The following is a 26,945-nucleotide window of genomic DNA, read 5'->3' as shown; positions in this document are numbered from 1 at the left end:
ACCCAAGTGTCCACCAACAGATGAATGGGTAAAGATGTGGTGTGTGAAGATAAACATACAGTATATATCTCATTCTTTATTTTATATACACACACACCCTGGAATATTATTCAGTCATTAAAAAAAAGAATGAAATCTTGTCATTTGCAATGACACGGGTAGAGCTAGAAAGTATAATGCTAAGCGATAAGTCAGTCAGAAAAAGCAAACACCATGTGATTTCATTCACACATGGAATTTAAGAAACAAAACAAATGAGCAAAGGGGAAAAAGGAGAGAGAGAGAGAGAGATTAAGAAACAGACTTTTAATTATAGAGAACAAAGTGATGGTTAACAGAGGGAGGTGGGGTGAGGGCTGAGTAAACGGATGAAGGGGACTAAGGAGTGCACTTGCCATGACAAGTACCAGGTAATGTACAGAACTGCTGAATCATTATATTTTATACCTAAAATATAACACTGTAAATTAACTAACTAGAATTAAAATAAAAACTTCCAAAAAAAAAGATTTTATTTACAGTCCATCTTCAACTTTCCTCTCATCTCAACCTTTTAAAACAATTTCTAAGTTATCAGAAACAGTGTCAAAAAAAAAAAAAAGAAAGAAAGAAAGAAACAGTGTGACATGCAGTCTTGTGCCATTGCCTACTTCAAACACAGAGATGTATTTCCACTACACTTGGTGGACACCAAAGATACTTTCTCCTTCTCTTTTATTTTATAAACTAACATGAGGACTTATAAGTGATATAATGGGTGTGGAAAAGAAAACTAACTGAACTGATTACCAATTTCTTGAACAAAGCAGCTAGCTGATCACACTGTCAGGCATAAGGGAGGAACCTGACTGTCGGAAGTTCAAAACAATCAAGGAAAAGCTCATCAGTATGTGTAAGGACTTTAAAGAACTCTGTGTCTTCAACTTAAAAGTTTGTTGCTGGATTTTTCCAAAAGGTAAGTTATACTCAAGAGATTCATTCCACAAGATTTCCAGATACTTCTAGTGAAACTCTGTAATTATACTGAGATTAACTATATATTCTCTGATCATCAAGATTTACTGTCCCTTGTGGTAAACACTGAGCCAGCATTTGCTTGAGTCAATACTTATCACTCAGGGTCAATCAATCTTGATGTTCTCCTCAATAAGAACAATATTTGCTTGTAACTGCGTAGTATCATATTTCACTTGTGTTACATAAAACTGTGAGCATGCCAGTCTCCCAGAATGGAGTTCTTATGAGATAAAAGTTAAAAAAGGAATGATGTCTATTCGATCACTCTTACTCATTAAGCTACTTAAAAGCTGCTTCCTGATTGCCTGGAAATCACAAACTGGCTTAAACACACAGATCTATTCTCTAAATCCTGCAGCTACATAAAGAGAGTTCCACAGATTAATAAGCTTCATTCTACCATCCCAGCCCCAGGGTTGTAAAATCTGGTGTTAAATCATAATAGTAATGTGAGCAAAAAAATAGGCTTGCTTTACAAAAAGCCAAGAAGTTTTCAGTCTCTATAATGTCTAGAAATGAGAAGTCATCATTTGAGAGGCAACAGTTTTGAAAAATAGTATGTACGGGTAAGCCCGGTGGTGGATATTAAGGAGGGCATATATTGCATGGAGCATTGGATATGGTGCATAAACAATGCATTTTGGAACACTGGAAAAAAAAAAATTAAAGTAAATTTAAAAAAAAAAAAAAGAAAGAAAAATAATATATGAACTTATCATATGCCTGGCACTGTGCTTAATACTAATACCTTAACTGTAAATGTCGTCACTTAAATGGATTAACTTATTTAATCCTCACAAGCACCTATGAAGCCCATGCTTTAATCATAATTTCATTCTTATATTCATTCAACAATAAATATTAATTAAGCATTTCCTTTCTTTTTTCCTTTTTAAAGAAGGGGGGGGCGCAGAGAGAATCTTAAGCAAGTTCCACTCCCAGCGCAGAGCCTGACAAGGGGGCTTGATCTCATGACCCAGACCTCATGACCTGAGTCGAAATTGAGAGTCAGATACTCAACTGACTAAGCCACTTAGATGCCCCTAACTGAGGACAATTTTAGGTGCTGGACATGTAACAGAACAAAACAATGTCTCCTGGAGTTTAGGCACAGAGGTGGAAACTAACTACATGTCATACGATGGACAGCAAATGGGAGAAAAATATGAGACTTGATGGGGTGGAGGTGTTGCTATTTTGTACGTAGTGCTCATCACTGATACGGTGACCCTCTGATGAAGACCTATTGAAAATAACAGAGTGAGCCATTCAGCAATTTGGGGAAGAACCCCAAGCAAAGAAAACAGCAAATACAAAGGTGTTAAGATAGGAACATACTGAAAAATACCATAAAGGACTGAGTGGTTGGAGTAGCCTAAAAAAGAAGGGGACGATTACAGAAGACAAGGAGGGGCAGTAACGATCAACCTAGCTACCACCAATTCACTAAAGGAACTTTTACAAAATACTTAAGTTCCACTTACCAGTATGAGAAGTAAGTAAATTCAAAAAGCCTTCCTGGGGGGCGCCTGGGTGGCTCAGTGGGTTAAAGCCTCTGCCTTCAGCTCAGGTCATGATCTCAGGGTCCTGGGATGGAGCCCCACATAGGGCTCTCTGCACAGGGGGGAGCCTGCTTCCTCCTCTCTCTCTGCCTGCCTCTCTGCCTACTTGTAATCTGTCTTTCAAATGAATAAATCTTTAAAAAAAAAAAAAGCCTTCCTGGGAAAAACAAAAAAGAAATTCTTACAAAATGTAGGAGAAAAAAAAAGCTACTCCTGGACACTAAAGAACTGTGCAGTCAAGATCTGCAAGATAAAGGAAACTGGGCACTAGAGGCCGTATTTCCCCTCGGTGCATTCTCCAAATCCAGAAGAAGCCACTAATATGAACTCGACAAAGTAACTTTCAGCAGGCACTCAGGACACAGGGGTCAAAAACTGAAGTTCACCAAGCAAAGAAGGCCCGCTGAATCCCCCACACTGGGGACTGGGCCTCTGCAATATCATACACTAGAAGTAAATAAAATAGAAAATAGTCTGCATCACACATGGACTCAAGCCCATCTTAATCCCTAATTTCATTCAAATGATCCAGGATCACCAATTCCACTAGCCATCACCCAGAAACAAATGTAAATCCTCCAAAATATCGTTATTCTAGCTTTTAAATTCTCTACAACTGCTCATTTAAAGTCTCCAGCACTCACAATAACTAAGTAAATGAGAAGACAAGATAATGTGATCAAAAATCAAGGGACAGAGCAGACAACAGAAACAGACCCAAAAGGGACCCAAATGATTGAGTTCTCAAAAACGCACTTTATGAAGAAGAATGATTAGGGGCACCTGGGTGGCTCAGTCATTAAGCATCTGTCTTTGGCTTAGGCCATGATCCCAGGGTCCTGAGATCGAGCCCCTCATTGGGCTCCCTGCTCGGCATGAAGCCTGCTTCTCCCTCTCCCTCTACTGCACGCTCTAATAAATAAGTAAAATCTTTAAAAAAAAAACGAGAGAGAGAAATATCAAAGGACAGAAATCATAAAAAGTATGTTCTCAGGTGGCAGAATAAGCAAGTACACAAAAAGAGATAACTTGAAAATCCTCATTTGTCTGGAAATGAAGCGATGGCATCTAAATGGCTCATGTGTCAAAGAGCTGATAACAAGGGAAAACAAAAAATAGTTTTAACTAAGAATGAAAATACTCATGTTGGGACGCCTGAGTGGCTCAGTTGGTTAAGCAGCTGCCTTCGGCTCAGGTCATGATCCCAGCGTCCTGGGACTGAGTCCCACATCGGGCTCCTTGCTCAGCAGGGAGCCTGCTTCTCCCTCTGCCTCTACCTGCCATTCTGTCTGCCTGTGCTTGCTCTCTCCCCCTCTCTCTCTCTGATAAATAAATAAAATCTTTAAAAAAAAAAAAAAAAAAAAGAAAAAAGAAAATACTCATGTCAAAGGAGTGTAGGGGCATGTGGATGGCTCAGTCAGTGGGGCATCTGCCCTTGGCTCAGGTCATAATCTTGGGGTCCTGGGATGGAGCCCCACATTGAACCCCACATCAGGATCCATGCTCAGTAGGGAGTCTGCTTCTCCTTCTCCCTCTGTGCTCCCTCTTGCCCTCACTCTCTTTAAATAATAAATAATATTATAATAAATTATAATTTATAATTATAAATATATAATAAATTATACATTATAATAAGAATTATAATAATTATATAGTATTATATAATAATAAACTATAAATATAATTTATTATAATAATATTATAATAAATAAATAATCTTTTTTAAAAATGAGTGTAACATGGGGTGCCTGGGTGGCTCCATCAGTTAAGCATCCAACTTTTGATTTCAGCTCAGGTCAACATCTCATTCTTGAGATCAAGCCCTCCATCTGCTCTGCGCTCAGTCTGCTTCAGATTCTCTCCCCCCTTCCTTTGCCCCTCCCCCTACATTCGCACACACTCTAAAATAAATCTTTAAAAAAAAAAAAGAGTGTAATGCACATAAATCTGGACTTATAATGGAAAATTTATGGCCTTAGTAGTACATATAATGAAAGACCAAGAGATTAATAATGTATTCGGCTATCTCAAAAAGCTAGAGAAAACAAAACAAAACAAAAAAACAAACAAAAAACAAAGAAGGTAGTGAGGAAAATCAAAGGATAAGAGCACAGATGAATGAAATAGAATTTAAGCATATACCAGAAGATAACCAACAAAGCCAAAGCTGATATTTTAAAAAGATTTATTTATTTATTTTAGAGAGAGTATACGAGTGCAAGCAGAGGGAGGGGCGGAGGGAGGGGTGGACAGAGGGAGAGGGAGAGAATCTCAAGCAGAAACCCTGTTGAGCACAGAGCCTGACTGGGGCTTGATCTCACAACCTGGAGATCACAACCTGAGCCCAAACCAAGAGTCAGATGCTCAACCAACTGAGCTACCCAGGCATCCCCAAAGTTGATTTTTTTTTTTTTTAAATAAAACTGATAAACCTCTAGTGAGTGTGATCAGGAAAGAGAGGAGGTATAAAATGTACACAAGAGCACATCACTAAAGATACTGCAGACAATAAAAAAAATAAAATCATATAAACTATATTATAAACTTTAAATTTGGGTAGAATGGACAAATTCCTAGAAAAACAAAACTTACCAAAATTCTGTGAAGAAGGTAACAGCCCTTTCCTTATTAAGGAAACTAGATGCATAATTTAAAACCTACCCACAGGGGCGCATGGGTGGCTCAGTGGGTTAAAGCCTCTGCCTTTGGCTCAGGTCATGATCCCAGGGTCCTGGGATCAAACCCATCATCGGGCTCTCTGCTCAGTGGGGAGCCTGCTTCCCTCTCTCTCTCTGCCTGCCTCTCTGCCTATCTGTGATCTCTGTCTGTCAAATAAATACAATCTTTTAAAAAAATAAAAATAAAACCTTCTCACAAATGATAAATTCTTCTAAACATTTAAGGAATAAATAACATAGATTTTCAACAAATTCTTCCAAGGAATAGAAAAAGAATGGATACTTCCCAGTTCACTTTATAGGCCAGCATAATCTTAGAGCCAAAACTTGACAAAACATTACAACAAAGGAAAACTGCTGGCCAATCTAAGAAACAAAAATTATGTTTTTGTGAACTGTTCACAAAAATCTACAAGAGATCATTTGTAGCAGCTTTATTTGTAACAGCCCAAAACTGGATGCAAACAAGGTGTCCAAAACAGGTGTGTGGTTAAACGAACTCTGGCTCATCCATGTCATAGAATACTACTGAAGAATAAAAAGGAATTAACTGATACACACAATAACCTGGATGGACTACAAGGAAATTAGGCTGGGGCTGGGGTGGGGGTGTGCATGCAGCACTCTCAAAAGATCACAGGTGGTATAACTTCCTTTATATAAAATCTTTGAAATAACAAAATCATAGAGATTGAGAAAAATGCATGGTCTCCAGGGCTTGGGGACAGCTGAAGGAGAGGAGTTGAGTGTGGCTACAAGGAAGCAAAATGAGAGAGATCTGGGTGGTAGTGAAATAGTTCTGCATCTTGACTGTGACGCTGATTACACAAATCTACACATGTGATAAAAATGCATAAAATATATCACTATCAATTTCTTGGTTTTGATAGTGTACTCTAGTCACATAAGATATAACCTGGGAGAAACTGGGTGACGGGAACATGGTGACCTTTCTGAACCATCTGCAACCTCCTGTGAATCTGTAATTATTTCCAGATAAAATGTTAAGAAGGGGGAAAAAAAAACCCAAAAACTACAGCTTTGCTGAGAACAGACAACAAGGGCAAGGGCAGAAGATGGAAGACCAGATAGGAAAGATAATTGCAATAATTCGGAAAGAGATGATGACAGCAGTGAAGGAGCTAAAGAAACAGCTGAATTCTGGACATATTTTGAAAATAGGAAAATAGAAAGGATTTGACACTGATCTGGACAGAGTGAAAAAGAGGATTCAAGGGTGAAGGTGTCTGACCTAAGCACACAGTTTCTAATGACTGGGACAGGGATAACTATGGAAAGAGCAGATCAGAGGCAGGGTTAAGGACAGGAATTTTGATTTTAGACACCTAAGAGATGTCTCTTGGACATCCATGTGGAGATACTGCAGAGGCCTCTGGATATCTGGGTCTACAGTCAGAGGCTGGTGGCTACGGCTGGTAGTAGAGATACATATATATTTCATGACAAGGGACTAGATGAGGTCACCTGAAAATCAGGTGTAAATAAAGATAAATACTCTGAGGACTGCACTCTGCGACACTCAAATATTCAGAAATAAGGAAGATGGGGGAAAGCCAACAAAGCTGAGGAAATGGTTCTGTGGCTAAAAAAAAAAAAAAAAACCAAGAGAAAATAATGACCTAGAAGTCAAATGAGTAGTAGTATTTCATGTCAGAAAAAGTGTATGACAATGATAAATGCTGCTGAGGATATAGGGCACCAGGAATTTTCACACACTGCTGGTCAAGGTATAAACTGATATATATATATAACTATTTATTAAACATATGCTAGCCTACAGTAAATCCTGGATATACACCCCAAGAGGCACATATAAAAATGCTCAAAGCAATATTGCAGGTGGATGCCAAAAAATTAAAAGAATCCAAATGTCCTGCAAAAGTAGATGGATAAGTTGTAGTACAATCATAATGGATACTGTGCAGTTACTATAATGAACAAACATTAGCTCCATGCAGCAACATGAATGTATCTCAAACAATACGGAAGAGAAAGAAGCCAATCACAGAAGATTAAACTTAGTTTGAGCCCCTTTCTATAAAATTGTAGGCAATATCAAACTGTTTAGGAAAGCATACACAGGTGGAAAAGCTATAAAGAAAATCAAGGAAATGATTATCAAAAAGTCAGGAATGGTTACTAGTTCAGGGGCAGGGAGGTGACACAGAGAGAGAAGAAGATACTTTCTGAGAAGCTAACAATGTTGTTTCTTAACAAGGCTGGTGACTGCATGTGATTTTTTAATCTTTTTTTTTTTAAAAGATTTTCTTTATTTGACAGAGACCAACACAGTGAGAGGAAATACAGGGAGGGAGATTGGGAGAGGGAGAGGCAGGCCTCCCGCTGAGCAGGGAGCCCAATGCAGGGCTCCCTGGGATCATGACCTGAGCTGAAGCAGACACTTAAAGACTGAGCCACCCACATGCCCCTTAATCATTATTTTCTAAATGATACGTTTTGTACTATTCTGTATACATACTATATCGTAACAAAATTGGGGAGGAAAAAAAGTGTTCATCTGCATCAAATGTGGCTAAAAAGTCAGCTAAGATGAGAACTGAAAACTAACTGCTGAGTGCCAGTAACATGAAGGTCACAACAAAGACTTTGATAGAGTGGTGAGGAAGAAAGCCTGATTAGTGAAGGAAAGGAGTGAGTGAAGGGAAGGAGAAAGAATGCGCCACTCTTTTCAAAAATTCTGGTTATAAAGGGAAGCAGAGAATGGGACTCGGTTGGAGGAAACTACAAAATGGGGGGGATGGGAGGAGTTTGGTTTCATGTTTAAATTTTTTAAAAGATTTTATTTATTTATTTGGAGCAGGGTAGAGAGCACGAGCCAGGGGCTGGGGAGAAGGAGAAGCAGACTGCTGCTGAGCAAAGAGTCTGATGTAGGGCTCAATCCCAGGACCCTGGGATCATGACCTGAGCTGAAGGCAGACATTTAACCAACTGAGCCACTCAAGCGCCCTTAGTTACATCTTTCAAACAGGAGGCATTACAGCGGGTTTTTATGCTGAATGATCCACTAGAAAGGGAAGAGTTGATGCTGGTGAGAAAAGAGAGAACTGCTGAAATAATGTCCACGTATAGAGAAGTAGAAAGATTGGTCTTAAGAGCCTGGATAGTCTATCACAGTCAAGGGACCTTATCTAAATATATTAGTCGTTTGAGCAAACAAGATCATCGGATGAGAGTGAAGTGCTGGAAGAGAAGTATGGAATGAGAAAAGGTGTAAAACAGTTATCTAGGAAAACTGGAGAATTCCAGAACTTACAGGAGGATTGCTGGACAACACAAACGGTCTACTTAAGGTTATTTACACCTGAGACCTAAAGGGAAAAGTCAAGATGACTGTATTTTTCCTCCAACAATGTTCAACATCCTGGTCCAGGCAAAGAGTTAGATTTCCCCAGAGTCAGAACTGTGCCAGGAAGAGAAGATCGAGAAAGTGAACGCATGTGCTAGGAAGTCATCATAATGATGGACCAGGGAATATAAGCAGAGAAGGGACAGAAGAGGGACCACAAGGAAGTTGAGAAACTATGAAAAGGTAACAGAATCAGCAGTAAGGCTCGAGAACTGGAGTAAGGGTTCTAGAGAGAATGATGATGACAAGAGGCAGTTAGAAGTGGTATTTTTAAAAATAAGGTTATGGAGAGGGTAGAGTTACTGACGATAGGTCTAGGGTATGTCCACAGTATGAGTAACTGAGGTAGGATAGAAGACAGCATATTTGTGGAAGAGGAAATCAGAGAACTAAGAAGTCAAAATTTTAGAAAAAAAAAATCATTTGAGTGCATAGTGAAATCACCAAGAATTACAAGAATAAAGTTTAAATGCCAATGTTAGGAAGCGAGGTACTAAAAACATGAAGATATAAGGAACAATGCCATAAAGTTTGGAGGCAATGGACATGGTCCCCTCCTCCTATAGCTAAGGCAAGAGTGGTCAGTGACTTGCCCAGCTCATGGCATTCAGTAGTTGATACTGCCTGAATACAAACACTGACAGTCTGGTTCTATTTTAAGCTATAAATTGACAGATCAGCAGTTTCCTAACTTTTGAAAAAGACCTTTAAAGTTAAAACAAAACAACAACAAAAAAAACCCTAAGCCACGCAACAGAAGATATATTTTTACTATCTAATGAAAGAAAAAACACAAAACCAAAAGAGCTATTATGAACTCCATGATTCAAACAAAATTTTCTACACCAATCACAAGAATCTCTATAAATATTTGAAAATTTTACTCAATCACAGACAGTGCTTAATGTCACATGGCTATGTGTATCATTTTCAAAAAATCTTTGCACCTCCATCCCCGCCCCCCACCACGCCAAAAAAAAATCTTTGCTGCTGTGTGAGCACCCTCTGGAAGAAAGTAGCTTTCATTCCACAAATACTTACTGAGCATAGGTTTTTAAGCTACATAGTAGCATCTGGAGAATTCATTACCCCTGAGAAGTTTACAGCATTATGCAGTGATTCTCAAATTCTTAATCTCAGGATCATTTTATCCTCTTAAAAAATTACTGAACACTCGAAGAGCTTTGTTTTTTGGGTAATATCTATCAATATTTAGCATATTCAAAATTAAAACAATTTCAACATAGGATTACACAAAAAAGCATTCCATTCGCCAGAGTGATAATGCTATCACACGTCACATGCAGCCTCTAGAAACTTGTGCACACTCATGAGACAAAGAATGGAAAAGACAAAAAAAAAAGAGGAAGAAGACTCAGTATTATCAAGAAACAGTTTTGGTTTTGTGGACTCCCTGGAAAGTATTTTAACCCATAACCCACCAGAATTCTGTTGCCTAAATAGAGTAAGCCACTGCACTACTTTTGTCATATAAAAATTATTAGAATAATATCACTATAGGAGATGGGCTGAGTCCCAGGTAAAGAGTAACTTGTGTTAAACATCCCACTTTCTAGCGTAACAAGAATAAGGGAAGGGGAGAGGGCTGTGTATTGTGCACAATGAGGTGAGTGATTCACGTCTCAGTATCTACTGTAGTCCAGGCACTGAGTTGGGCATTTTAATGTGACATCAGCCAATGAAGTGGGGGTAATATCCCCAGAGAGAGATGAACCCATTGCTCAAGGCCTAAACCTAGTAAGTAGTAGAGCTTTGATTGGAACCAACCAAGGTCATACAGACCCCAAGGCCTATGATACTCTGTTGAAACTGCGAGTTCAGACAGACTAGGTCAAATGGAATAGGCCTGAATTTTCCGGTATAATTTTCTCCTCTTCTAGATCTTTCTCTTTCTTAGTTACATAACACTTCCAAGCATGACAAAGATCTAACTGGTCAGGGACCATGATAACATCTTCTCTCGGCTTATGGCTCATCTTTTCCCCTTCAACCAACATAAACTGGAGAGACCTGAATCTGGGCAACATAGCTAAGTGAGTTTGTCACTACTAAGAATAAATTGTATTAAGCTGTTAGATGGGAGAAAAGCTCTTAGATGTTAGATGGGAGAAAAGCGAAGAAAGTCCGCAAGAAAAGCAATACACGACTTGGATTAATAATAAAGTTCCCTCCACTCTAACAACAGATGCAGTCCATGACCATTTCCACCACTGCCCACACCCACTCCCAATAAAACACTCACCTTCTTTATCAGTAACTGACCAGGAATATTTCTGAAAAGGCTTACTAGATGGAAGAGGGTCCATCTCCAGCACTTTATAAATCTGGCCAAAGGCTGATAGTCTGAGTGCATGCTAAAGACAAAAGATTATATTTATTCAAATTTCAGTGGCCATTCATAAAGTCTTTAGTACATGTAACTAAAAAGACACTCATTAAATGTTATCCTTGTGATGACAAAAGCCCTAATAACAGCCGAGAAAAAAGTGTTTAAATGATTCAGAAAATAAAGTTATGATCTCTCACTCTAATAGATCACTGTGACATGCCCCATCTTCTACCTGTGCACTGTGGGTAATATCTTCCTTTTGCTGGACGGTCATATAGCTGAGAGCATCTGTTGGGTCTCGCTCACAAGGATCATGTAGACCAGGACCCCCTTTGGCAAAGGCAAAAGAAAGACACAAGCACCACTTAGAACTGAGTTTAGAATTCCATGAACTAACACAAAAGAGAAAAAAGAATGGTGAGAAAAAGAAAAAAAAACTGAGGAACTAGGTTAAAAGTCTGCTCAATTAAATGGAATAAAAAGGACACTCATTTTCAGTATGTTAACACTTAAATGTCCTTATTTTACTGGAAATCACTTGCATATCTAAGGACAAAATTGGGTCTTACTCTGAGAATTTAGAAACAGCATGATGAACCATCCCAGATCTTTAAAGGGATTATGTATGTAAAATAAGACCAAATTTAATTTTTCAAAATTAAACACCAGACCGCAAACAGAATGAACTTCAAACACTTTAACCAAACATCTACATTGTCAAATTCAGAGCTCTAGGTAAAGCAAATTCATAGCAGACACAATATCTTATTAGTACCTTTTATGTTAGTACATATAAAACATAAATTACAGTTATTGAAGGAGTTTTATAGCACTTTTCTAACATTCAAACATTCTAGTTGCTAACATTCCAAGCAAAACACCACCTACACATCATTTTCCTGTGCAGAGGACAAATTTAGCACATATTTTAAAAAAATAAACTAAAATGAAATGTTTCTGATTCTTCTGCCTCCAGAGTTTGAAACCCTTACCAGGAAGTAGTATTCCAGATGCCAAACACTCCATTACTCGTCTCAAGGCCTCCCCAGCGCCCAAAGGTCTATTACAAGTACCTATAGACTTTTCACATATAAGCTCTAGTGGCTAGAAGATATTAAATTACAAATTAGTACATGCACCAAGTGTTAAAAGGATTCCAGTTAAATGTGAGCTGACATTTCTATCTACAATGGAGGCCAAAAAAGGTGAAAGTCAATTTAATATCTAAGGCCCAGTTAAACTTCTCCTGCTTGATTATCAACTTTCATCCCAGCCACAGTTTTTAAATCAATCATTTTTGAGATAACATATTCAGAGGACATTTTGTTACCAAAACTTTGTTTCTGGTTAACCTAAAAGGATCAATTAAGAAACTGTGATCACTTAGTTAATTTAACAAATATTTAACAAGCTTTCATCTAAGTTAGTAATAGCTAATAACTAATCAATGTTCAAACCCAACCCACCTATCTCCTACTTAACCTAGGAAGCACTCAAACCACCTACAACTTCACTTCAGACAGCCTGCCCCAAGTACTATTAGAATAAACAAAAGACCAAATCTCTATAGCTAATAAACTAAAAACTCATGTACTATACCAAATAATGGCTAGATTAATCTAAAATGACCCTTTATAGCTTTGTTTTATAACATTCTTCACTGTGGTCTTGACTGGGCCAAGCATAATAATTTCCAAATGAAATAAGTTTTGCAATATACATTATAAACTACATCCACAATTGTATTAAGTGTGCTATTTGCCCAACTCTACTTACTAAAACAAACTTATATTTAAGGGTCTACACTCAAAGAGAAAGAAAAAGAGATATGGGAGCCATATCCTGGCATATCAGGTAATTTTTATTTTAAATGGAAGTAGCCCTGAAAGAGAAATGTGCCAGTCAAGGAGGCTTTCACGGGCAGTAGGTGAATAGTAATCAGCCATCAGTACAGAGTCACTTCTAACAGGTATAGAACCTTTTTGTCAATATGAATATGATGAGGTAGAAGAGACAGGTTATATGTGTAAAAAAAGTATATTAAAAAGATGTACTTATTTTTCTAGAGAAAAGATAATGCACACCTAACTCAGAATGCAGCCATTCTACAGTAACATGTAATTTCTACATGTAATTTCCTCTAACTACAGCTACAGAATTTGCTTTTAACTGTAAGTACTTACCCATCCTTTTAATGGTGCCCATGTGGGAACTCTGTTGCACAAATCACGCAGAATGCGGAGGACAATTACACATGATTTTAATCCGTTTGCCCTTGCCTAAAACAAACAAAATGATTCCAATATCCCTGTTGAAAAACCAATCTTCTGGTTTTTAAGTACACGGATCATGGATACGTTCTTTAAAGTGAATACTAATCAGCCACTCAGTCATCAGTTGTCAAGCAAACCAAAAAATTAAGTTATTAAAAACAGAAGAACTGTAGTCTAGAAAGGCTGATTTTAAAGTAAAGGAAGCATATTACGAAAGAGCTTTTATAGCCTCATGGCAATCCCATTCTGGGCAACCATCTATCTTATCTTTTCTTATCCCTATTTGTATTTTATGTCATCATTTGAAATTCAGAGTACTAAGCCAAAAAAGATTATATGATAATTAAACATCATTAACTGTAGTAGAAGCTATACTCTGCACCTTACCTAAATTAACTCATTTACTCCTACAATAATGCTACCAGGTAGAAAGCACCCCATTTTATACATTACGTGCACAGAAACCATTATTAAGCGGCAGGTGTTCCAAATGAAACCTGCACAAGGCTACAATAACAATAAAATAATAACAAAAAGCCAACCTGAAACCATTTGGCATGTCGAAGAGACGCCAAGGCGTTCAGGCATTTCTGCCTGTCCAATAAGTCCGGAGGATCTTTCATCGCAACCTTTTCTAATAGGAAAATGGAATAAAGAAAGACAGATACAATTTGACCAAGGGGTTCCTGTCAAATTACCAAACAGTAAAAATAAAAAGAAGAGCAGCATCTGAGTGAACTAATAAGACTCCCAGAAGATTTCATGATTTAACTTTGTTTTGTTGCTTTCTTCTTAAATTACGTGCACAATGATTCCTTAAGTAAACAGTCATCAGAGCCATTCTGTGCACAAGTAGGGCAGGAGCACGAAAGCATTCATTCAGTAAACAAATACATAACCACTGCTACATAGAATCTGGGATCTTATTAAGCATGTGTATAACATTACAGAGGCACAAAATAGGTACATAGCACTTTTGCCTTTGGCATGGCACAAAGAGCACAAATCTGGGACCAGGAGCAATAACGACTTTCCTTTACAGAGAAATTGCTGGTCAGGTTCTTCAGAGAAACTGGGCACTTTCATGTAAATAACTTGAGACTTACTAAGAATACACTGAATATAATTTTTTTACAACTAAATAAACTCATACTTTGCTCCACTGATGAGAACTCTTCAAATGTCACCTTAAATTCTCTCATTATTTCTTTCCTAAAACAAAATTATTACAACTACAAAAATGAAGTACATTGAAATATTTCAAGTTTTATCTACCTTTTGAAAAAAAAAAAAGAAAAGGCAACAAAGAATACTATCTAATTCCAGTTATCTGACTTGCCTTAACATTTTAAAGTTGGATTAGATGGCCCAGAGCAGTAAAAGAATTCAAACATGTGATTAATGATAAATATCCCCATCTGAGAAGATGTCACAGGAAACTAAATCCAAGTATGGATCATCAAATTTATATCTCCTCTAAACTCCTAGGCTTTTAAGCACAATTGGTACAATTATTTATAATGTATAACATACAAATATTTCCTGAGGGATAATTCTTTGTCTAATCCATTTAAGTCAGATTCGCCATTTCCTTGTAAGAACTCTTAGATGTAGGAGAGCCCATCCAATACTTCTTCCTAGTATAATCCTAACAGTCACAGAAGGGAGTATGCTTGTATGGGCCAAGTGATACACTGCAAATATTTTTAAATGGGATACAAGACCACTGACACTTTTTGGATTCCTCATATTCTAATTGACAGAATTCTATTAACTGAAACCAAAGGCATAATGCCCAACAGAAAACAGATCGATGAAAGAACAAACTGTGGCTCTCTCCCCTGGCTGCAATGTTCTAAAGGCTGAAGTGCTACACACTTATTTTCTGACCAGGTGAGCTCTACAGCAGATACTTGCATTGCTTCACATTCTAACCTCTGCCCACAAGTTCATGACACAGGATCTCATTTCACTGCCCCATTTTACTCATAAAACGTGAACCCTCAAAACAAAACAAAACAAAACAAAAAAACCCTATTAATATAATTTATAAAAATAAATATATTATGAATATGTAGCCATATCCTATGGGTATTTACTTCACAGAGGATCTAGTTCCCGGATTTGCTTAACTCTGTTTCTAATAACGTAAAACATACAATTAACTCATTTTAATGTTTTTATATCAAAATGCTGAACTATGGTCAATACAAGCATCTGTGTAAAGCTCATGTACCAGATAAAACAAACTCCTATAAATGATTAGAATCTCCTAAAAGTTAGATATGACAAAGGTTGACTGACTGCTAAGTAATGTAATCTCAAGAAAAAAGATGGAATGTACTTATTTTTTGAGACTTTAAACTTCAAGTTAAAAGTAAGGCAAGATAAGTTTTATTCAGTCATCTTAGCAGGAGTGTTAGAAAAGGGAGCAATGGAAGACAGGAGTGAGTCAGAGGAAATTTGCATAGGAAAAGACAAGGCAAACCAAAGGTCTTTTTGACCTTTCTGGTATTTTTGTCCAGTGGTCACAGCTTGCAAATAATGCCCACTGCAAAACAGATATTTTTAAAGGGGGACAACAGTAAAAATATTTAGGTAACTTCTTTCAGATTTTCATCACAAACTCTTATTAAAAAAAAAAAAATAGGTATCATCTTGTTACAGACAGTCAACATTTGGAGGCAATAGATTCTGCTAAAAAGAGATGAAAGGCACAGGCAGTGAACAGAAGGCTTGCCCTGGACTCCCTTTACATCACTACCAGAATGGCCATGTTTCTTCATGCTCTCGTAGTCAAAAAGTCCAAAGATCCAGAATGTTTCAATATTCATGAGGTGGGAAACAGCAGAAGAAATATAATAACTCATCTCATTTTATCTTCAAAGTTACTTATTTTAAAACAATATAAATTCATATGGCACTGCAGTGCTTGCTTGCAAGCCCTGCTTGCCTATTTGCTTTATATAAAAATAATAGTTTTATGGGGCATTTGATGGAAAAACAATGCTGCTTTTCATAGTAAAATCTCAAGCTTAACATTCTGTGTGAACTTTAACAAAGGTGTTTCAATTTTGTGGAGAAGCAAAGCTTTTCTGAATTTGGAGTCTTCAAATTAAAAACAATGAAACTGTGAGCCATTTCATTTTCCTACAGTGTCCAGTAAAACAGATGAGAAACAGCTGAGGGGAGGGGCTTGAGAAGTGACAAAAATGCCAAAAGCAAAGAAAAACAGCTTTTAAAAATTTATTGCTCAGGAACCTGGTATCAGGGCATGAAGGCACATGAAACATTCTGAACAATGGAAGCACTGGAACACAAGTCTACTATGCCTAACTTTGCTTATTTGATTAGAGGTTAGATCAGTGACCAGAAATCCACCTGAAATATACTGTACTGCAGGAAATGTTGGTCAGTTTCTCTCAATCCCTTTACCTGCAAGCTAGCTCTCTGTTAACAAACTGCTAGTCTAGAGATGGGGTGGGGAAAAGCCAGAACATGACTGTGTTAAATGAAAGTTATTTGTGAGGAACCGGGATTCTCCAAAGGTAAAATAGTTGAGTTGGGTTATCATAATGGCCTCCTTGACAATCTGGATGTAGCTGAGCCACTGAATTCATGCTGACAGAATTTTCTAGTAAGCCTGAAGATATCCTGGCAGCCCTTTCTCTCAATTCCTTTGAGGCTTTGTGAAGAGCAGATACTAGGCACCAAGCCACTGTCCATGCAAAACATTAGGCCACAATAACGCAGACAGGTAAATGCAGCACTTAGGTAGAACAGAGAGCACTGTTTTCCTAATTTATGGTAGAAACACCACTCGATATGACTTTTCTTCAATGCTTCAGCAGGCAGCCAGCCACTGGAAAGATAATGGCTAAAGATTTGCATTGGATAGTGTGGGTCTAGCAGCTGGGGAAGATAGGAAAATAAAGCCTACAGCATCGTTATAATCCCAGTTGTGATCTCTGGACTGTGAGAACTTCCATTTAGCAGAACTCATGCTAGTGAATGGCCAAGACACACCAGAAGTTCATACTGGCACCAGTATGTGAAACGGGACTTTTGAGCAGATTCTCTGTGAACCCCTAAAAATCTACCTCAGTACTTAGGACAGAGGTTCATCTTAGCCTAAGCCATAAGACTTGTTGTAGGTTCCCTATCCACCTGGTTTCGAATTGCATTGTAAATATAATAGCTAACTTACCACCCTCATAGCAAACATACTTCTTAAAATCACAAGCACTGAAAGAAGCTGAGACCCTGTGAGGCTGAGGATAACTGTATGAGCTAAGAGGCTCCTCCACTCGTCCTAGAGAGAAATGGGAGCAGACAGCACATTGGACTTCAGAGTGGGAGGAGCTTGGTAAAACCTGAGACGTTCCTCATTTATCAAGCAAGGCAGACAGCCACCTCATAGGGCTGCTGTGAAGGTTAAATCATGTATAAGAAAATGCTTCTAACATAATAAGTTATAAAATACTTAAACACAGCTAAATCCTCAATATACATTGCTTGAGTATCAAGATGCCCACTGTTAAAGCTTCTTACACACCACACAGTCCTATTTAATCAGGTAATGTGCTGGCTACAAAAATTAATTTAACAGATTTTTTTTTTTTGCAGGGGTGCAGCACACCCACAGTGTATTAGGTACCATTCTAGGCCCTAGGGATAAAGGATGTGGGTAGGGAAAAACATACCCACCTCTTGATGAATCATAAAGTATATAACAAATTAGCTCATTATTAGCACTGCAGCAAATACAGTATACTGATTCTAATACTACATTTCAGTGGATGTTGAAGAATTTATCTGTGTTTAGGTTCAGTGCCTCAGATCTATCAAGCACTCATGCTCGTTATGAAGTGAAGGCAGTTTTAGTACATGACTTTGCACTGGGAGTCTTTTTAGTATAAGCTGAGTAAATGTAACTATCACTACCACTATTAATTGAGCAAATTAGGTATCGTACAGGTCACATTATATAAATTCTGTCATTTGACCTCAAACACCTTTCTAAAGTACTTCTTATCCACGGTTTAAAATGAAGAAACCTGTCAAGATCACACAGCATGAGTACCTAATGGAGTTAAGAATCGAACTCCTAACTGCCAGGCGCTAAGTGCTGCTTCTCCTATCCCTTCTTTAGCAGGAAGCATATAGTGATGGGGGACGGGTATTCTACAGGGCCTTGAAGTAAAGGGTTGGAATATGGCAAGACGACTGACAGCACGGGAGGGATTTTACCTGTGAAAGAGTAAGCAATACCAAAGAGATTCACTATATACTCTGGCCACTGAAAATTTAAGTAGCAGTCTGAATGACTAGTTAGACCTACTTCTGCAGAGACAACCCTTAGGGGTTAAGTTTGATGTTCTCAGCTGCCCCAGTCCTCTGGTTCTCCCTGCTTGCAACCACGCTTTTTCCCCTTTTTTAGATTTTACCCAAATATGCACCAAGTGAAGAGAGGGAAGAGAAAGATGTAAGTGTATATGTACTGTGAAAAGTTGGTTTGTTTTGCAGGGAGGGGAGCTGTTGCAGTTCAATAGGAAAGTGTCTCCTCAAAGAGAGTTACAATGCATATTTTTTAAATACTGAGAAAGAAAGGGAGTGGAGATTTTGAAAAGAGGGATATCTCCCAGTCTTAGAAATTCCTGGAACCCAAATGAATCCCGTACTTTCACCCATGCAGCTGAAAATAACCACATCAAAGTGAGAGGAATTGTCCGGTAGGAAGAAACAAGTCCTACAGAATCACAAGCCTAGGTCTCAAATGCTCAGTCACGCTGGATCCTAAAAGTTGCTCAGGAATACACAAAAATGGCAGTGCAGATCAAAAAGCATTTTGAAAAAGCCCAGGTTAGACAAAATGCACAAATTGTAAAAGATAACAGTGACTCAACAGGGCTGGGAGGTTACAGCTCAAAAAAGGGGTCTTGGGATCCTTGAGTAATACAAACACCTTGAACAGAGAGTATTTTACAGTAACTAGTCTTCTAGTAAGGGTGCAGTGCAGTCTCTGTTTCCAACTTCTATGAGCAGAAATTAAAGTTACAGAGGCAACAGACCAAGCTTAAGGATATCACAGAAAACTATTACCTAATCCCACATAAGCATACAAAACCACAGGAAAAAAGAAGCCTGATGTCCTCTCACTATTTTCAAAGAAATAACAGAAGAGATGCCTACAGCTACAAACAGATGTAGAATTAGTCTAGTCTTTGGTGATTTCAGTCTTTTTCTCATCTCTCTATACTCAAATAATTGTTAATAATTCCCATAATTGTAACTAGTCTAGGAAGTGGCTGACTTTACACTAGAGAGAGAGTCAAGTAGAACACAGCTTATCAGAATTAACAGAATTATCTTGACACTTCAGAAATTATTTTATAGTTCTATAGTTAATGGTGAACTATAAAGCTGTTAAAGAAATTAAAGCTGCTTAGGATTGGTTCTTCAGAGGTATTAGAGATACGATACACAGCCAAAAAAAAAAAAAAAAAACAAAAAAACAACCGTACTGGCATTAGCCCAATTACAGATGGATGCTCTTTAACTTTAAAATTTGACTCATAATGTGTCTACTTTGTATCTGTTGGGTATGGTAGAGCTGATTTTAGTTATTCCAAAAAACTTTTCTGTAAAGGAGTGTATCACTTTTACTTTAAAAGATTCTATGGGACGCCTGGGTGGCTCAGTTGGTTAAGCAACTGCCTTCAGCTCAGGTCATGATCCCAGCGTCCTGGGATCGAGTCCCACATCGGGCTCCTTGCTTGGCAGGGAGCCTGCTTCTCCCTCTGACCCTGCCTGCCACTCTGTCTGCCTGTGTTCGCTCTCATTCTCTCTCTCTCTGACAAATAAATAAAATAAATAAAATCTTTTTAAAAAAAAATAATAAAATAAAAAATAAAAATAAATAAATAAATAAAAAGATTCTATGAGACACGTCTGCCAAACTCTAAATTTCTCAATCTTAACATTACTAATGTGTCTCTTACTACACCTTTATCATCAATTTGACATAAATGAAGAAACTGGCCAATATTTCTTACTGCACTGGTATTTCAGGTAGGGGAGTGAGCAATGGGACTTGCTGAATGTCTAGTGATGAAAAAACAGCAACAGGGAGTCCCCACTGGCCCAGTAAGCCACACTGCCTCTAAATTGTCATGACAGAGAAGGGCCAGTTGGTCAAAGGTCTGACACAGGACAAATATCATGTGGCAAGTGTTTCTAGGGATAGGACTGAGAGGCAGAAACAAGCTAACTTAACAGGATAAAAACACCAGATAAAGAAGTTCAGCTCCATCATTCTTTCTCAAAGCTGAATACAGATTTTTCACTCTACTTTTATGAGGATGACACTGCCAAACAAGAATTCTTTTTAACTTCAGAAGTAAGTTAGTTTAAAGCATAATTCCCATATACATAATATACAAAATGTTAACAGGATCACAAACCTCCTAGAAAAAAATTTACTGAAGATTAATTTTTAGAAAACAATCCCCTAATTATATCTGTTACATTATAAAACATATTTATACATGGGCAATTAGGTAAAGCATAAATCTTACAAAGTTCTAATAGTTATTAGAAGTCAAGAGCAAGGTACAAATGAGTAACTTGAAACAACGAGTGAGCAAATATGAAAACAGTATTCTTCTGGACCACATTTAATCCTAAAATCAGACCTAAAAGCCAAACTACGCAAAATAAGTCGGCTGATATCAATAACAGTGTAATAATAGACAAAGTAAAATAGAACACCATAATAGTATAAAAATTAAAGCAGAGTTAAGACCAACATGATAATCAACAAGTTTCTGAATTAACATATATTTTAAATGTATACATTTTTGCAAAATATGGCAATCATGTAGAAATAAAGCTTTTTAAAATACTATGAGTGGTAAAAAACGAATGAAGACAGAACCATTTCTTAAATCCATTAAGTACACTTAACACAGCATTCAAGAGAGGTCTTATGCGAACAAAACAAAAATATATACATGTGTACCTCCATCCTTCTTCTCCAATTCGTCCCTAATTAGAGGGGAAGTAAGTATCACCTTCAAAGTTAGCGTGGGCTCTTTTGTATTCCGAATTATAATAGAAGCCTCATCTACACATTGTTCCACTTGGTATTTCTCTTCTGTGAGTTTCTGAAAGTCACCAAGATTTCAAAGACAACCAGTTAATTATTTTAAAATCTCAAAAAATGAATGACTGCCGCTTAGTTTTCAAATGTTATTAACTATTAATAATACTAGGCTGAAAGAGTAAAGTCCTTAACTAGTTTAGTTTAAGGATAACATTTCTCTCTCCTCCCAACTTACCAGAACAAATCTTTCTCCACACTTCAAAATGCAACCATAATGTCAACTCTCTATACAATTATTAAACAATCTTTAAAACCATTCTTTCTAATATTTGAAAGTAAAATACCAACAGCATCATTATGTGATAATGGGTGAAATTCTGTTCTTAAAATTCTTACAGAGAGCTACTGTAGAATAATTAATTGCTGAGAATACTCTCTAAACCAAATTCCTTTTTGACCAGACTATCTCAAAAGGAACTCCTACTTGTTAAGGACTTCCAAATATAAGATTAATAGATTTTTACATAAGATTATGTAGATTTTTAAAGAGCATCAAGTAAGAAAGAATGAGAAAGGATTTCAAAAATTAGTATAAACAAGTAACTTCCTTTCTCAAAGGAAAGGTAGATCTCAGAGATCACTCCAGTGAGACCTATCATCATGGGACAAGTCACCTGACCTCCACAGGGAAACATACAGTACTTCTTTAAGCATATAATTACACATATATAATTTAAGGGCCTTCCACAAAATAATCACCAATTAGAATCACATATTAAGCTATATTTAATATTATTATACATTGAATATTTAGTTTAGTAAGTCACACAGATCTTTCTTGGTGGTGAAATCTATATCTATTACCTGACATAGAATGGAAACACTACTAGGTCTTTGCATATCAGTGTGCATTAAAAGAACTCAAAGCCCTTTTCATAAAAATAGCATTTTACCATTAAACATTTATATCAAAAAATATAGCAAAATAGAAAATTCATTATCCTAATTTTGAATAAAGAAAACCAAGGAAGGGAAAAGGCCACACACACAGTCACTGAAAAAACCAGAACTAGAATATAGAGAAAATGAAGAAACCTGTTTACATTGACATTATAGTAACATTAAAGATGCCAGCAGAGAATTAGTCAGACTAAATCTTCAACTATGTATGCAGATCACCAGATATGAGTTCTGGGCTAATTAGAAGTGATTCTTGGTTTTGGTCACCCCTATCGCTTGCTCAAGGAAGTTCTAAAATTGATCTAGAAAAGAGTGTGTAGAGAAAAGGTATGGTACAACTGCAATTAAATAAGATACTTAGATTACTGGAAGTTTTGCTATGGTAAGTGCTCAGGAAAAGATTAATTCACAAGAAAATAAGATAGTATCATATCAGAAACCAGTTTTCCATACAAACACCAAGAAAACAATAGAGAGGCAGGGAGTAAAGGTAGAAATCACGCTTACAATGATTTTTCTGGGTGGCTCAGTCGGTTGAGCCGCTGCCTTCGGCTCAGGTCATGATCCCAGGTTCCTAGGATCAAGTCCCACATCAGGCTCCTTGCTCAGCAGGGAGCCTGCTTCTATCTCCACCTCTGCCTGCTAGTGTGCTCTCTCTCTCTCTCTGACAAATGAATAAAATCTTTAAAAAAAAAAAAAAAGATTTTTCTGAAATATTAATAGTAATAATAATGTGTGTATGTATAAGGGCATATATGTGTACATGTTTACAACTTAATCTGAAATGGGTATACAATTATGTCCTCATTTTACTTGGATACCTCTTCTGAAATACTTACAGCAATGGATCTAACCATCACACAAAGCAACTGGTTTCAGGGTTGGATAACTATTGGCTATGACAAAGTGAAATACTTTTAATGTCTACCACTGGTCTTAAGAGCTCAGGCTTCTTTTAACTTCTATAAGAAGCCCTTCAAAGACCAAAAAATATGTGTCTTTTTTTGTCTTCTCTTGCCTAAAAAGCCCCAGTCTCTTCAAATTTAAAATGGTTTACAAAGATTGCACTTTCTTTTGGGTCCTTTCCCTTGAACACTTACTTGCTAACTCAACAAGAACATTTTAAAACTGTGGGGCCTGAAATACAGACCCTCACCAAGGAGACAAAAATGTAGATAGAGTTTATACAGTTCTGATCTCCACAGAGAAAGATCTATTAATGCAGACTGAAATTTGGCCCAATTTCCCATATCAATACTTGAGAAATGTGATATATTTTCAGAATAAGAACTTCTGTTATTTATAGCCCTGGCTCTCAACTCCTTTTCTACACTGACACAGGTAAGGAATAGGACCACTCTGATAAGAAACAGGACTCACTACAGGGAGCAGAAACAGGGGTGAGATGGTTGAAAAGCCTCCATGGATTACTTTACCCTAGATTTAAGAGTAACAGTGTTCATTGTAATAAAAGCAGGAATACAAATTACATTTTAAAACAATATAAAAAACAGAAATGAGGGGGTGCCTGGGTGGCTCAGTGGGTTAAGCCTCTGCCTTCAGCTTGGGTCATGATCCCAGGGTCCTGGCATCAAATCCCACATCGGGCTCTCTGCTCAGTGGTGAGCCTGCTTCTCCCTCTCTCTCTGCCTGCCTCTCTGCTTACATGTGTCTACTTGTGATTTCTCTGTCAAATAAATAAATAAAAATCTTTAAAAAAAAAAAAAAAACAGAAATAAGGAATTTTATTAACATTCTAATAACAGAGAGTATAGCTAGCCAGAAAGTCCTGTTATTGAGCTGTTTTTTAAAAGCTCTATTGGAGGGATTGGGTAGCTTAGTCGGTTAAGCATACAACTCTTGATTTTGGCTCAGGTCATGATCTCAGAGTTGTGGTATCGAGCCCCACACTGACCCCTGTGCTTAAGATTTCTCTCCCTCACTCTTCCTCTTCCCCTCACCCCAACTCCTCACCCCCCCAACACTGTGTTCCTCACCACTCTCCCTCCCCAAATGATAACAAAAGGACTTGAAATAATTTTTTAGGAGAAATCAATTTAACCCTATGAAGAACCAAAAACATTTCTTCATTCATGAACTAAAAATGGAAATGCCAAATGTATGTTCAGTCACTTACAAAACCATATATTGAGATCTAAGGCAAAATGAAAATATAACGCTCCAAAAACCAATATAGGGAAATGTGTCAACAAGTAAGACAAATCTGAGGGTCAATAGATTAAAAAAGGAAGATGGTTTTGAAGATCAACTTGTAAATGTGAAAGAAAAATATCCAATAACAAAGCTAAAAACAAATTTAAAATTCATATAACTTGGTGGGGGGGGGAACTTTTTTAGAAGAAATACAAATAAAAGAAACAAATTCAACAAAAAAGAACATTCAACTCAAAGGACTTCGTAGGCACCTGAGGGCTGGTATTTATTCATGTGACATGGATATAAGGACTAACCAATATGAAATCATCAAAAAGCTACAATCTGATTATACCACAGACAACACATGTGAAACTGAAAGATGATCACAGCTTTCCAATTAGTGATGCAGCTGGCCCTTGGAGCAGACTGGCAGACCAGGTCCTGGGGCGGCCACAGCCCCAGACCAAACCATTGTCTTCAGCCCTGGAGAGCCATCCACGTTCACAGGATTCTCCAAAAAGCATGCCAACATCAAAATTTTCTAAAACCATCCATTGGAAAAAGGTTTGGAACAAGGAATTTTAGTGACTTTCTATTAACAGGATGAAAGGGTTAATGTTAACTTAGTTTTCAATTTTATTATCACCTATGAAAGTCTCTAGTTGTCTATGCTCCTTCTGATCTTTCTTGCATTATACCAACCCTTCCAGAAGTTTATAAAACTGAGAGACCTAGTCTGAAAAACATGAAGCCTCTCAACAAGATACACCTGAAAATTGAAGACTATACCTTAAGAGCCATCTTCGGAGTGCCTGGGTGGCTCAGTCGTTAAGTGTCTGCCTTGGGCTCAGGTCATGATCCCAGTATCCTGGGACTGAGTCCCATGTTGGGCTCCCTGTTTACCGAGAAGCCTGCTTCTCCCTCTCCCACTACCCCTGCTTGTGTTCCCTCTCTCGATGTCTGTCTCTCTGCCAAATACATAAATAAAATCTTAAAAAAAAAAAAGGGGGGGGGAGCCATCTAGTAAATATATCCTGAGCACTAATCATCAGAAGTTTGTTTTAGATGTGATGGATGTGTCACTGACGCAGAGCAGCAGTATTCCCTTTGTCTGCACCTACCCTTTACTATTACCAATTCCTTATTATTAATTTCATCAAGGTCGCTACCTACTTTCACCTTTTTACAAATTCTCCTAGAGGTTCAATTAAACTGTACTCACCTGAATCTGAATAGGAAGATTATCTTTGACTGTATTTAACAGGGTCTCTGTGGGTTTGTCTTTGCACATTAAAACCAGCTCCAAGTCCATATCATCTTTAATCAGCAAGCCTTTTGCAACCAGGCCAATCCTCATTACACCACACAATGTCCGACCACCTTGATCCCTAAAAATAAAAGTCTAAATGATTACTTTTACAACCTATTTCCCAAACTATAACTTAATCATCACTTGGCTTCCTGGGTATATAAGAAGTATATAAATTCAGACATCAAAAATTAAGTCTCAGTTTTAAGACTAATAAAGTATCTGTCTTCCCCAAGGAATGAACAGGGAGCATCTTCCTTTTAATTCTTTATTAAAAATCTTTTAATTCTTTATTACATCTATGTGTTTGTTCCGAGGGTCTATATGTACTATATCCCCTTACACATTTTTTAAAATATTTTTAAACTTCTTTTATCTTTTTATCTTTTTATTGGTGATTAAAGAAATTTGTGAGAAACCTGAACACCAAAAGTATACTGAAAAAGAGCATCAGGGTGGAAATCTAAAAGACCTGAACTCTACTCTTACGGGTGCCTGCTGGCTCAGTACCCGTAACTGCAAAACGGCTATTAGCTGCAAGAGCTGTAGCTCATCCCTTCTAGCTGTATCATTCTAGGAATCTACAAAAGTTTATGGGGAAAGCAGAACAATGTGATAAAACTAGAGAGCTGAAGAAAGAAGGAAGAGACCAAAGATAACCTGCCAGTATATGCATTCTAAATCCAGCTGTGGCTAAAAGAACAAAGAGCATCAAGTAAGGAATGGTACATAAAAATGTTAACATCTACCCTTAATTTTAATACTAAAAATTTCTTATAGGTTAATTTCCCTCATCACCAGGGAAAATGTAACTGATCTTAGCAGTCATGCAGCCAGTAAGCAAATGTCTGAGTACAGAAAGTATACTAAAGATCCCATCTCTCCTGTTCCCGAGGCTCACCCTGTAGCAAAGTATAAAAAGTAACCTGCTTTTTAAAAGGGGAAAAGAAAGTAACATCTGAGAACAAACTGCATGCCACTGACTCTCATTAAACCTTACAGCAAGGGCACCCTGGGTGGCTCAGTCAGTTAAGCATCTGCCTTCAGCTCAGGTCACGATTCTGGGGTTCAGGGATGGAGTCCAACATACGGTTCCCTGCTCAACGGGGTGTCTGCTTCTCCCTCTGCCTCTCTCCCCTCCCCCACT

At 37.5% G+C, this 26,945-nt stretch overlaps 1 protein-coding gene across 4 annotated transcripts in view; it reads right to left on the bottom strand.

Moving 5' to 3' along the window:
• The window catches only part of STRBP (spermatid perinuclear RNA binding protein), a 143,944-nt gene that overhangs the window by 37,709 nt on the left and 79,290 nt on the right, over positions 1-26,945 (bottom strand). For all 4 annotated transcript variants that reach the window (XR_004277245.1, XM_032306363.1, XM_032306360.1 and 1 more), the window contains exons 4-10: positions 25,712-25,877; positions 21,289-21,433; positions 13,811-13,902; positions 13,179-13,274; positions 11,988-12,099; positions 11,228-11,325; positions 10,909-11,020 (exon numbers count right to left, since the gene is read on the bottom strand). Coding sequence is in view for 3 of the 4 variants with exons in the window: in XM_032306363.1 (XP_032162254.1) it covers positions 10,909-11,020; positions 11,228-11,325; positions 11,988-12,099; positions 13,179-13,274; positions 13,811-13,902; positions 21,289-21,433; positions 25,712-25,877 (821 nt within the window). In the remaining variant the exon portion in view is untranslated. The remainder of the gene's footprint in view (positions 1-10,908; positions 11,021-11,227; positions 11,326-11,987; positions 12,100-13,178; positions 13,275-13,810; positions 13,903-21,288; positions 21,434-25,711; positions 25,878-26,945) is intronic.

Source organism: Mustela erminea, chromosome 12, assembly GCF_009829155.1.
Source record: "Mustela erminea isolate mMusErm1 chromosome 12, mMusErm1.Pri, whole genome shotgun sequence".
Lineage (NCBI taxonomy): Eukaryota > Metazoa > Chordata > Mammalia > Carnivora > Mustelidae > Mustela > Mustela erminea.
The sequence above is the reverse complement of the archived record's forward strand: the minus strand, read 5'-3'. Positions and strand labels throughout refer to the sequence as shown.